We start from the raw sequence: 13,459 nt of genomic DNA, 5'->3' as shown, positions 1-13,459 counted from the left end.
CGTAAAAACCCCAAACATCACGCACCATGAATCATAATACTAGATGCCATTCTGAGACTGTTGAGAGAAATCCAAGGCCAACATCACTTACAGTTGAAGAAAGCATTGAAGTCCTCATCGCTATCAAAATCAAATCGAGAATATTCACAGCTAGGGCTGTCTGTTTTAGAAGGAAAGCCCATCTGGAAAGAGAAAGGTAATAGGGGTAGGGGATGAAAATGGACCCACTGAAAGAGTATTTAAGCTTCAGGAGTTCAAGCACTTTTAATTTATTTTAAGAGTTAAGGGTTTGCATGAGATATTGTATGGTAAATAACCACTTCAGTTCTATCACAGGTCCCCAGTTTGTTCCCAGTTCCAGTATTCCTCAGTAGCAGAAAGAGAATACTTTTAGTTGATACCATCCTCCAAGTTCCTCAGGGAGAATTAAATTCTTGAATTCTTTTAGAGTCCCAAGAAAAAATGATAATTCAGTATGTAGTAAAGAAGAAAGAATTGAGAGCTACTTGCCTCAAATACTGAACACTGAGAATAAACTTGTAGAACTTTGTATGTTTCATTCAAAAAAGTATTGAAGACCAAGGCAGAAAACAAGAACACAGTGTGACCGGTGCAGCCTTTTGTTTTAAAAAGGCCTTGTTTACAAAGCTCTTTTGTTTTAAAAGGACTTTGAATTTCCTTTTGGCTAAAGAAAGGCATCACTTCAAGGGCTAAAATATAGGAAAGTTACTTTGCCTACTCAATCATCATAAAAACAGATAAATAGCAATTCTGGGGTTAAAAAGCAGAATCTATGTATGGTCACTGCTCTTGCCCTAGCACCTAGCCCAATACTTACGATATATAAGTACTCTCATATGGAAGAGCGGTTATAATAACCAGTAAGGACTGATTTCTTCCTGAGGAATAAGAAAATATGTCCAATAAAGGAATCTTAGTGATGAAGAAAGGGCTGTTAATAATGCCAGTCTTTTTTATGTTTCCCCCGAGACAGGGTCTCACTCTCATCGCCTAGGCTGGAGTACAGTGGTGTGATCTCAGCTCACTGCAGCCTCAACTTCCCAAGCTCAGGTGATCCTCCCACCTTAGCCTCCCCAGTAGCTGGGGCTACAGGTGCATACCACCATGCTCTGCTAACTTTTTTGTATTTTAGTAGAGACGAGGTTTTGCCATGTTGCATAGGCTGGTCTTCAACTCCTGGGCTCAAGTGATCCTCCTGCCTCAGCCTTCCATAGAGCTGGGATTACAGGTGTGAGCCACTGCGCCCAGCCTCAAAGTCTTATTATGTGTATACACCTACATTCCACATTTAGAGTCCCATTATATACCTTGACCAAGTTAGTCATGGAAGCACGGAGATATTTTGGTATTATTGCTAATAGCAAAGGATCACGGGACAGGATTTCATGCCTGAAGAGGGCTCCCCAAGTCATCTGAGTTGAAGAGCGTAGAAACTAAAGAGAAAAAAACAAAACATCAGTCTAAGGATTTGGATTTTATATAACCCAGATTATTATTTAGCAGTTACCAACTACATTTTTTCATATAAATAAATCTGTACAATACTTTGAAGCTGTCTCCACTGCAATGTATCAGTAATGACTACCCACTATGGACCACATGGTATTAAGATAGGCTGTGGGTCAAGGAAATTACCTGGAGTGTGGACTGAATTTTACTACTTTCTTTTCTTTGCAATAAAGGATGCTGGAATCTCAGAGTGATATTAGAAGGACAATTTTGAACTCAGTGAAATTAATTTTATAAAACAATTAATCAGACTTTTGTTTTAAAAATCTTTATAACTTTAGTACTAAATCACCTGGGACATACCTCACATGTGACTGAGTACAATCAGAATATTACCTAAAGAGAAAAGCTGCTGACCTAGACAAGTGCACTATTTGGCTCAGGAAGAAGAGCCAATAATTCTCTTAATGAAATTACACTATGGTCATTCCCCAAGGCCTGAAGAGTCACATTTTATACATGATCTACAATATTTCAGGACACAGTGCTTGATATTGGTTCACCTAACTGAAATTTTGAGAAGTTACCTGTATAAAGTTTACCTGACTTGGATGGGTTGTGAAAGCAAGAAAAGATTCCAGGTATTTTCCAAAGTTTGATGGTGTTTCTACATCAGAATCTACACCCTGTCGGAGAAGACCACTACATTAATGGTGTTGATTGAGAAAAGCAGGAGAAGAAAAAGCAGGGAAGTAATAAAAACAGATAAATCAAACCCTCAAAAATTTTGTTTTAAAAGGACTTTGTATTTCCTTTTGGCTAAAGAAGGGTATCACTTCAAGGGCTAAAATATAGGAAAGTTACTTTGCCTACTCAATCATCATCATTAAAACCCATTCTGTGGTCAAATAGTAAAAAAATACTCATTTCATAAATTACAGGAAGAAAAAAGTCTGTATTACTTCCTCAGACCTTACCTATTCACATCTCTGTGTCCCAACCTATTAAATAACCCCCTCAATAGTTTCTTTTCTTTTCTGTTTTTTTTTTTTTTTTTTTTTTTGAGACGGAGTCTCGCTGTGTTGCCCAGGCTGGAGTGCAGTGGCGCGATCTCCACTCACTGCAAGCTCTGCCTCCCGGGTTCACGACATTCTCCTGCCTCAGCCTCCCGTGTAGCTGGGACTACAGGCGCCCGCCACTGCGCCCGGCTAATTTCTTTTACTTTTAGTAGAGACGGGTTTTCACCGTGTTAGCCAGGATGGTCTCGATCTCCTGACCTCGTGATCTGCCCATCTCAGCCTCCCAAAGTGTTGGGATTACAGGCGTGAGCCACCGCACCTGGCCTTTTTTTTTTTTTTTTTTAGATGGAGTCTTACTTTCTTGCTCAGGTTGGAGTGCAGTGGCCCAATCTTGGCTCCCTGCAACCTCTGCCTCTTGGGTTCAAGTGATTCACCTGCCTCAGTGTCCCAAGTAGCTGGGATAACAGGCATGCACCACCACGCCTGGCTAATTTTTGTATTTTTGGTACAGACAGGGCTTCACCATGTTGGCCAGGTTAGTCTCAAACTCCTGACCTCAGGTGATCTGCCCACCTCAGCCTCCTAAAATGCTGGGATTACAGGCATGAGCCACTGCACCTGGCCCCCTCAATGGTTTCTATCTGTGAAACTATCCTCTCTAACCATTTAAACCAGCACAAAAAGATATAACATCAATTGCTAATGTCTGTTCCAATGTCCTATCTTCCAACTTATAAGACTGAGTATTAAATATTTCTCTAATGGCAGGTTTTCCAGGTCATTCAGACTCAAGTTTTCTTTTGTGATCCAGTAACACACCCCTTAGATTGGGAAAAGGGTTCTTTATTCAAGTCCATGTTTCGTGGGCTAATAGAATGTAAAAGCATAAAGCACTCAGCAGCTTAAGGTTCTGTAAGTACCAAAATTCACAAGAAACCAACATTGACTTTATGGAATAATAGATGTGGATATCTGATGTTGGTATAGCTATTTTATTGTTAAAATAAATTTAGATCACTCAAACACTATTCTATTAAGATAATTTAATCTATAGAATCATGCAATAACTTGTAGGGCACTGCCCCATCAGGCTAAAATCAATGACATTTGCAACCCCTTATTGAAACATAAGTTTCTAAATGCTCTTCCCAAATGGGCTTGAAGCTCTCCAGAAAGCAAGCACTAGCTCACCAGCAATGCACACAGCTGATTGCCCAGCGCACACAACACCTGACAGAGCCTCTTCAGAAAGACATAGTGTTTTTCTACCAAACCTCCTCCATCAGCAGTCCTGTAAGATGAGAGAATTCCTTATATCACCTACAAAATTAAAAAGGCTGTAATAAAAACATCACTTTGTGTCACATTTCTCCAAGTCATTTAGTTAGGTCTATAATTCAGTAGAATTCCAACAGCTTTGCTAAATTAACAATTTAAAATTTTTTTTAACTTATTTGGTGGCAAAACCTGACCTGAAATGATATAGGACTATTCACACAAACAGCAATTAATAACTACTAGTGTGAACAGCAGCCGTATTAGCTGTCTTCTGGAGGAGGAGAGTATCATGTAAAAGCCAAGGGCCTTGGGGTAAACTAGGCCTAGGCTTTAGGAACACTGAAGGACAAAATGGTATTATGGTGTCCAGTGCAATCTCTGGAGTTTGACTGCCTGGGTTGGAATCACAGCTTTATGAACCATGGTCGTGGTATGGGACCCATAGCACAAACAGAAATGGGACATCACTTAGTATGAGTGTCATGATCTCTATGGAACTAAGAATTGGACCTAAAAATAGTCACTACCCAAAAAACGTTACTCATTTAATTAATAGGATACCTTAAAACAGTGCTGCAGTCTCTACAGGGAAGGAAGCCATGATAAATGTGTATTAAAATTGGTAGTGACAGATTTTAAGTAAAACATATGTCCCTCACACCTTTTCATTTCTCCTTGGGACCAAAAGTAAACAGTATCAAAAAGATGGTATTGCAACAGATTCAATTACTTACAATATATAGATCTGCATGACTTCCTGGTAAGAAACATGTTATCAATAAATGCTTTAATATTTTCTTTCTTTTCTTTTCCTTTTGAGACAGGATCTTACTGTCACACCTAGGCTGGAGTACAGTGGCTCAAACATGGCTCACGGTAGCCTCAAACTAATGGGCTTCAAGGGATCCTCTCACCCCAGCCTACTGAGTAGCTGGGACTATGGCGCATGCCACCATACCCAGCTAATTTATTTTGACTTCTTGTAGGGATGAGGTCTTGCCATGTTGCCCAGACTTGAACTTCCGGGTCCAAGCAATTCTTCACGGCTTGCCCTCCCAAAGTACGGGGATTACAGGCATGAACCACTGCGCCCGGCCTTGCTTTAGAATTTTCTAGAGCAACTGGAAGAAAGTACGTGGAAGCCCTAACAGTCATGCATCACTTAATGACTGGGGATGTGTACTGAGAAATGCATCGTTAGGTGATTTCATCACCGTTTGAACATCATAGAGTGTACTTACACAAATTTACATGACAGGAATAGCCTATTACACATCTAGGCTATATGGCATAGTCTATTGCTCATAGGCTACAAACCTCTATAGCATGTTACTGTAGCCAATACTGCAGGCAATTGTAACACGATGGTAAGTATTTGTGTATCTAAATACAGAAAAAGTACAGTAAAAATATGGTATAAATGATAAAAAAAAAAAAAAAGCTATACCTGTAGAAGGCACTTACCATGAATGAAAACTGTACTGGGTGAGTCCAGAGTGAGTGGTGAGTGAATGTGGAAGCCTAGGACATTACTGGACCCTACCGTAGACTTTATAAACACTGTACCCTTAGGCTAAACTAAATTTATTTATTTAGAGATGAAGTCTCACTCTGTTGCCTAAGCTGGAGTGCAGGGGCACAATCCTGGCTTACTGCAACTTTCGCCTCCCAAGTTCAAGTGATCTCCTGCCTCAAGCTTCCCAAGTAGCTAGGACTACAGATGTGTGCCACCACATGCAGCTAATTTTTGTACTTTTAGTACAGATGGGGTTTCACCACGTTGGCCAGGCTGGTCTCAAACTCCTGACCTCAGGTGATCCATCTGCCTTGGCCTCCCAACGTGCTGTGATCACAAGCGTGACCCACCGTACCTGGCCCGCTAAATTTATTTTAAAAATTTTCCAGCCAGGCGCGGTGGCTCATGCCTATAATCCCAGCACTTTGGGAGGCTGAGGCGAGTAGATCACCTGAGGTCAGGAGTTTGAGACCAGCCTGACCAACAGGGAGAAACCCTGTCTCTACTAAAAATACAAAATTAGCTGGGTATGGTGGAGCATGCCTGTAATCCCAGCTACCTGGGAGGCTGAGGCAGGAGAATTGCTTGAACCTGGGAGGCAGAAGTTGCAGTGAGCCGAGATCGCATCATTGCACCCCAGCCTGGCCAACAAGAGCACAACTCCGTCCCCCCCGGCCAAAAAAAACTTCCTTTCTTCAATAATGAATTACCTTTAGCTTAGCTTACTGTAACTTTTTAACTTTATAAACTTTTTAAAACTATTTTTTTGAGACAAGGTCTCAGTCTGTTGCCCAGGCTAGAGTGCAGTGGCACTATCATGGTTCACGGTTGCCTGGACCTCCTGGCTCTAGTGATCCTCCCACCTAAGCCTTCTGAGTAGCTGGGACTACAAGTGCACATACCACCACACCCGACTAATTTCTGTATTTTTTTGTACAGATGGATTCCCGCCATATTGCTCAGATTGGTCTTAAACTCCTGACTCAATCAATCCTTCCACCTTGGCCTCCCTAAGTGCTGAGGTTACAAATGTTAGCTACCACATTTGGTCATTACTGCCTTCTTTTCTTTTTTTTTTTTTTTTTTGAGACAGTCTCACTTCGTTGCCCAGGCTGGAGTGCAGTGGCATGATCTTGGCTCACAGCAACCTCTGCCTCCCAGGTTCAAGATATTCTCCTGCCTCAGCCTCCTGAGTAGCTGGAATTACAGGCGTGTGCCACCACGCCTGACTAATTTTTGTATTTTTAGTAAAGATGGGGTTTCACCATGTTGGCCAGGCTGGTCTCAAACTCCTGGCCTCAAGTGATCCACCTGCCTTGGCCTCCCAAAGTGCTGGGATTACAGGTGTTAGTCACCACATGCGGCCAATGCCTCATTTTCTTATCCAAAAACACTGTCAATTGACAGCTACCATTTAAATAAGAACTTAAGGTGGGCATAGGGGCTCACGCCTGTAATCCCAGCACTTTGGGAGACTGAGACAGGTAGACCACCTGAGGTCAGGAGTTTGAGACCAGCGTGGTCAACATGGCAAAACCCTCTCTCTACTAAAAACAGAAAAATTCACCAGGCATGGTGGTGCACCTGTAATCCCAGCTACTCAGGAGGCTGAGGCAAGAGAATTGCTTGATCCCAGGAGACAGGGGTTGTGATGAGCCGAGATTGTGCCACTGCACTCCAGCCTGGGTAACAGAGTGAGATCTATCTCAAAAAAAAAAAAAAACAAAAAAAACAAAAAAAACTTCAGATATATCCAAATAAAATAGAAAAATGACAAAGAAATTAGAAAACACATTGAAAAGTAAAGATACTCACTGTGCAGCGGAGAGTATATAATGCATGGCAACATCTCCAAATAAGACCATCAAGGGCTTCCGGTCTTCCAACTTGCCCTAGACCCAGTTTTAGGGAAACACAGTCATATAAACTATACTTCAAAGTACCGACATCTTCTATAAGCATACAATCAAATAAATCGACTTCATAATTTCTTTTTTTTTTTTTGAGACGGAGTCTCGCTCTGCCGCCCAGGCTGAAGTGCAGTGGCCGGATCTCAGCTCACTGCAAGCTCCGCCTCCCGGGTTCTCGCCATTCTCCTGCCTCAGCCTCCCGAGTAGCTGGGACTACAGGCGCCGCCACCTCGCCCGGCTAGTTTTTTGTATTTTTTAGTAGAGACGGGGTTTCACCGTGTCAGCCAGGATGGTCTCGATCTCCTGACCTCGTGATTCGCCCGTCTCGGCCTCCCAAAGTGCTGGGATTACAGGCTTGAGCCACCGCGCCCGGCCTCATAATTTCTTATATACCGCAGGGTTTAGTGAAACACTAAGAAAGAAGCCCAATTCTTTAAAACGAAATCTGGATAAACTTACATATTTTTTCTCGAAACTATCAATCTAGTGAAGAAGCATAAACTTACATTTTTAAATGTGTTAGGCAGGCCAAGCGCGGTGGCTCATGCCTGTAATCCCAGCACTTTGGGAGGACGAGGCAGGCGGATCACCTGAGATCAGGAGTTCAAGACCAGCCTGGCAAACATGGTGAAACCCCATGTCTACTAAAGATACAAAAATCAGGCCAGGCGCTGTGGCTCATACCTGTAATCCTAGCGCTTTGGGAGGCCAAAGCAGGTGGATCACTTGAGGTCAAAAGTTCGAGACCAGCCTGGCCAACATAGTGAAACCCCGTCTCTACTAAACAATACAAAAATTAGGCCGGGCGCGGTGGCTCAAGCCTGTAATCCCAGCACTTTGGGAGGCTGAGACGGGCGGATCACGAGGTCAGGAGATCGAGACCATCCAGGCTAACACGGTGAAACCCCGTCTCTACTAAAAAAAATACAAAAAACTAGCCGGGCAAGGTGGCGGGCGCCTGTAGTCCCAGCTACTCGGGAGGCTGAGGCAGGAGAATGGTGTAAACCCGGGAGGCGGAGCTTGCAGTGAGCTGAGATCCGGCCACTGCACTCCAGCCTGGGCGACAGAGCGAGACTCCGTCTCAAAAAAAAAAAAAAAAAAAAAAAAAAAAATACAAAAATTAGCTGGGTGTGGTGGCACACACCTGTAATCCCAGCTACTCAGGAGGCTGAGGCAGGAGAATTGCTTGAACCCAGGAGGCAGAGGTTGCAGTAAGCCAAGATTGCGCCACTGCACTCCAGCCTAGACAACAGAACAAGACTCTGTCTCAACAAATAAATAAATAAACAAATAAATGTGTTGGGCAATAATGCTGATATGACAGCAAAGTAAATTACATTTGTAGATAATATTCCCATGGAGAAAAGAGTCAGGGTTCCATTGGTTAGCCAAGACAGATATAGGCTGGGCGCGGTGGCTCACGCCTGTAATCCCAGCACTTTAAGAGGCTGAGGAGAGCAGATCACTTGAGGTCAGGAGTTCGAGACCAGCCTGACTAACGTGGCGAAGCCCCGTCTCTACTGAAAAATACAAAAATTAGTCAGGCATGGTGGCATGTGCCTATAGTCCCAGCTACTTGGGAGGCAGAGCTGAGACAATCGCCTGAACCCGGGAGGCGGACGTTGCAGTGAGCCAACATCATGCAACTGCACTCCAGCCTGGGTGACAGAGCAAGACTGTTTCAATTAAAAAAAAAAAAAAAAAAAAAAGACAGATATAAACCCAGTGTAGCCACCATCCAAGATTCCTTGACATTCATCAAGCGAGCTTTAAACTTAAACATTTACTTTTATCTATTAACTGTAAACTGCCAAGTATCATGGCTGTTTCGAGAACCATGTAGCCTGACAAATCTCCATATTCTGCCAAAGTATCCCTTGAATATTGGCAAACTCCTGTCCAGGGGGGTTGGAAGCAGGCGGTAAATTGGCCCCAAGGAAAAAAACCCAAACCTTTAAATGACTTTCTGCAACAACATGCAATTAAACACATACACAGCCTACTTCTGAGACTCTGAGGATAAATCAGTTTGAAGTGGTAACTTACTTTTCTGCTGACTGCAATGAGAAGACACTCAGCAGCTCCCAACTGAAGTTCCTGTTCATTCAACAGCAAACACAGTATCTCCAGCAGTTTACAGTTTTCAGCAGTGATGTGACTCATAGACACCCAGTCAATATAGCCTGCTAGAGTATTCAATGCTGCAACTCCTACTCGACAGTTTGCTTGCGCCTACCAGAAAAGAAAGAACTTTGGACCATGAAGTCCTCAGTAAAAGGTACCTGTGGTTATAACTGAACTCCTATTTTCTAATTCTAAGAAAATTATTTTTTAAGTGTATAATGTCAGTCACAGGTAGGGAACACAATCACTTCTCAAACAATGGCATTCTCAATATCCATCGATAAGATCCTAGTGGCATGTGTGGCCATTTTATCTTTTTTACAAAACTCCAAATCTTATCATTTTACTTCCCAAGGCTGGGCGCAGAGGTACACACCTGTAATCCCAGCACTTTGGGAAGCCAAGGTGGGTGGATCAACTGAGCCCAGGAGTTCAAGACCAGCCTAGGCAACATGGCAAAATGTAGTGTCTATTTAAAAAAAAAAGAAAAAAAGAAAAAAAATCCAAACTAAAAAAAATACAAAAATTAGTCAGGCATGATGGTGTGTGTCTATAGTCCCAGCTACTCATGAGGCTGAGGTAAGGCTCACTTGAACCCTGGAGGTTGAAGCTGCAGTGAGCCATGTATGAGTCACTATACTCTAGCCTGGGTAACAAAGTAAGACCCTGTGTCCAAAAAAAAAAAAAGTTTTTTTTTTAAAATTCCCTTCCACTATAGCTCAGGGATCAAATACAAAACAAAGGACAAGCCGGGCGCAGTGGCTCATGCCTGTAATCCCAGCACTCTGGGAGGCTGAGGCAGGCAGATCACGAGGTTAGATCGAGACCATCCTGGCTAACATGGTGACACCCCATCTCTATTAAAAATACAAAAAAATTAGCCGGGCATGGTGGCGGGCGCCTGCAGTCCCAGCTATTGGAGAATGGCATGAACCTGGGAGGCGGAGCTTGCAGTGAGCTGAGGTTGCACCACAGGACTACAGCCTGGGTGACAGAGCGAGACTCCATCTCAAAAAAAAAAAAGGACAGACGCAGTGGCCCACAGTCACTTTGGGAGGTCGAGGCTGGAGGATCACTTGAAGCCAGGAGTTTGAGACCAGCCTGGGCAACACACTGAGACCCTGTTTCTGTAGAAAGTATTAGCTGGGCATGGTGGTGTGCACCTATATTCCCAGCTACTCATGAAGTTGAGGTGAGAGGATCACTTGAGCTGGGGAGGTCATGAGTGCAGTAAGCTGAGACCACACAACTGCACTCCAGCCTAGGCAACAGACTAAGATCCTGTCTCCAAAACAACACAACAGAAGCAAGGCTGAGGTCACCATCCACTAGGTGCACGTATCCCCTCACTTGAAAGGTTTAAAGGTCTCCTTCGAACTTACAAAGAGCTCTTACCTTTGACTCCTGAGAAGTATCTGTCTTCTGAAAGGAAGTACAAAGATCCAGTGTTTTTAATGAGCAAAAGGCCACATAACTTTCTACCCCCCGCCAATCAATGCCCTTGAATAATGATTCTTAAATATATGCAATTTTTAATCTTGGAAAATAACACAACTTTACTAAGAACGCATAACTGACATTCCCCTAGGGAGAACAGGTCAGAAGCATAATTAAATGAATACAATTTATGATCATGTATGTATGGCATAAGTATATGAAAACCATGTACTCAAAAATACTGGATGTTGGCTGAGCATGGTGGCTCACACCTGTAAATCCCAGCAGTCTGGGAGGCCAAGGCAGGTGGATCACCTGAGGCCAGGAGTTTGAGACCAGCCTGGCCAACATGGTGAAACCCCATCTCTACTAAAATTACAAAAATTAGCCAGGCGTGGTGGCACATGCCTGTAATCCCAACTACTTGGGAAGCTGAGGTGGGAAAACCACTTGAACCTGGGAGGCAGAGGTTGCAGTAAACCGAGATGGCACTCCAACCTGGGCAACAAAAGTGAAACTCTGTCTCAAAAAATGTGTGTGTGTGTGTATATATATATATATACACACACACACACAAGGTTAAATACATTAAAATAGTGGCTATTCAGTGAATATACAAATATGGTTTATTTTTATTCTCATATTTGAAATCCATACAAAGGCACATAATGTTAACTTACAAGCATATAAAATTAGGCCAGGCATGGTGGCTTACGCCTACAATCCCAGCATTTTGGGAGACCAAGGCAGGTAGATTATTTGAGGTCAGGAGTTCAAGACCAGCCTGACCAACATGGTGAACTCCATCTCTACTAAAATACAAAAATCAGATAGGCATGGTGGCATGCGCCTGTAATCTGAGCTACTTGGGAGGCTAAGGCAGGATAATCGCTTGCACCCAGGAGGCGGAGGTTGCAGTGAGCTGAGATTGTGCCATTGCAGTCCAGCCAGGGTGACAGAGTGAGACTTCCTCTCCAAAAAATTAAATACATAAATTGTATCTTCTTTTTCTTTCTTTCTTTTTTGAGATGGAGTCTCACTCTGTCACCCAGGCTGGAGTGCAGTGGCGCAATCTGGCTCACTGTAAGCTCCGCCCCCTGGGTTCATGCCATTCTCCCGCCTCAGCCTCCTGAGTAGCTGGGACTACAGGCAACCGCTAGCACGGCCGGCTAATTTTTTTGTATTTTTAGGAGAGACGGGGTTTCACCATGTTCGCCAGGATGGTCTCGATCTCCTGACCTTGTGATCCACCTGCCTTGGCCTCCCAAAGTGCTAGGATTACAGGCATGAGCCACCACACCCGGCCTCAAAAATTAGTATTTTCATAAGGAATTTCTGAAAATAAGAATAACACCTAGGGCTGGGCGCAGTAGCTCACACCTGTAATCCCAGCACTTTGCGAGAGCAAGGTAGGTAGACCACCTGAGGTCAGGAGTTTGAGACCAGCCTTGCTAACAGGGCAAAACTCCATCTCTACTAAAAATACAAAAATTAGCTGGGCGTGGTGGCACATGCCTGTAGTCCCCGCTACTTGGGAGGTTGAAGCAGGAGAATTGCTTGAACCCAGGAGGTGGAGGCTGCAGTAAGCCGAGATCCCTTTTTTTTAAAAAAAAAAAAAAAAAAAGAAAGAAAATGAGCTCTAGCTTTTCTGTCATTTCTTAGTTTTTTACTTTTTTGCTTATAAAATAGGCTTTCATTTTGCTGACCTAGACACCCTAGTTCCTTACTGTAAGATTAATCAAAAACATATTGGAAAATACAAATTTTATAGGTAGGGGTATCCCTTACCACTTGCTGGTACTTGTTTACATTTTCTTGAAGTGTGTTAAGCAGAAAACTGAAGATCCTTTCCATGTTCTGGGTTAATGTTTGCTGGATGTCCCTTCTTCTTTGAGGGGGAAGTGTCTGAAAAGTCACTACATCCTCTGCCAGTCGCAAAAGGATAAACATCACCAATTCTGTCTGTGTTTCCTACACCAACAGAAATAAGCTAGTTAAAAATTAAAATATCTTTTCATTTTATGTATATCCAAAGGCTATTTTCTGTTGCCAAAAAAAAACCCACAAACAAAATCAAACAACCCTGAAGTTTGTTCCAAGGAAAAGTATACCAAACTGATATAGCTGTGTTTCATACCCCTTGTTTGGAAAGAATGTCCAATTCTATTAGCATGTCAGGCCAATGCTGTGGCCACTCTCGCTTGATCATTTCTACTACAATTCGAGACAGAGCATCTTTAATATGGTTCTCTTCTTCCAAAATGTTCAATGTTCCCTGAAAAAGAACAAGAGATATTAAGAGATATGCAAGACGGGATTCCAGAATTCCAGAAAAAAGCCGGGCTGTAGAGTTGTACAAAATTTATCAGCAGGCCTACTTTTAAACCAAACAGAACAAACGAACCTGTTCTTCATGCCTGAGTCACTTGTCCTGCATTCTCACTAATCATTCTTCCACTTAAAGGTTAAGTGAGGGTTGCATCACCTAATAAAAAGGCTGTCATATAGAGAGCTACGATGACATCATTATTCTTTACAAAATGAAAAGATTCTCATATTGACTGTTTCAGTTTGCAGAAGGCCAGGGAGGAAGAGTATAGAAATAAGGAGTATAGTGAGTAGCTGGTAAAATGGAAGGGTATGAAGGAGCAAATGAATATTTTACCAATAGTTCTAATACTAGAAGACGCAGAAGTATTAGAAGA

General features: G+C 42.8%; 1 protein-coding gene across 2 annotated transcripts in view; it reads right to left on the bottom strand.

Moving 5' to 3' along the window:
* The window catches only part of XPO5 (exportin 5), a 53,672-nt gene that overhangs the window by 35,331 nt on the left and 4,882 nt on the right, over positions 1–13,459 (bottom strand). For both annotated transcript variants that reach the window (XM_005552903.4, XM_074037908.1), the window contains exons 4-12: positions 12,892–13,029; positions 12,543–12,725; positions 10,713–10,739; positions 9,240–9,425; positions 7,099–7,175; positions 3,681–3,780; positions 2,073–2,156; positions 1,329–1,454; positions 92–182 (exon numbers count right to left, since the gene is read on the bottom strand). In XM_005552903.4, the coding sequence (XP_005552960.1) occupies positions 92–182; positions 1,329–1,454; positions 2,073–2,156; positions 3,681–3,780; positions 7,099–7,175; positions 9,240–9,425; positions 10,713–10,739; positions 12,543–12,725; positions 12,892–13,029 (1,012 nt within the window). The remainder of the gene's footprint in view (positions 1–91; positions 183–1,328; positions 1,455–2,072; positions 2,157–3,680; positions 3,781–7,098; positions 7,176–9,239; positions 9,426–10,712; positions 10,740–12,542; positions 12,726–12,891; positions 13,030–13,459) is intronic.

This window comes from Macaca fascicularis, chromosome 4 (genome assembly GCF_037993035.2).
Source record: "Macaca fascicularis isolate 582-1 chromosome 4, T2T-MFA8v1.1".
Lineage (NCBI taxonomy): Eukaryota > Metazoa > Chordata > Mammalia > Primates > Cercopithecidae > Macaca > Macaca fascicularis.
This window is presented reverse-complemented; position numbering and strand designations above follow the sequence as displayed.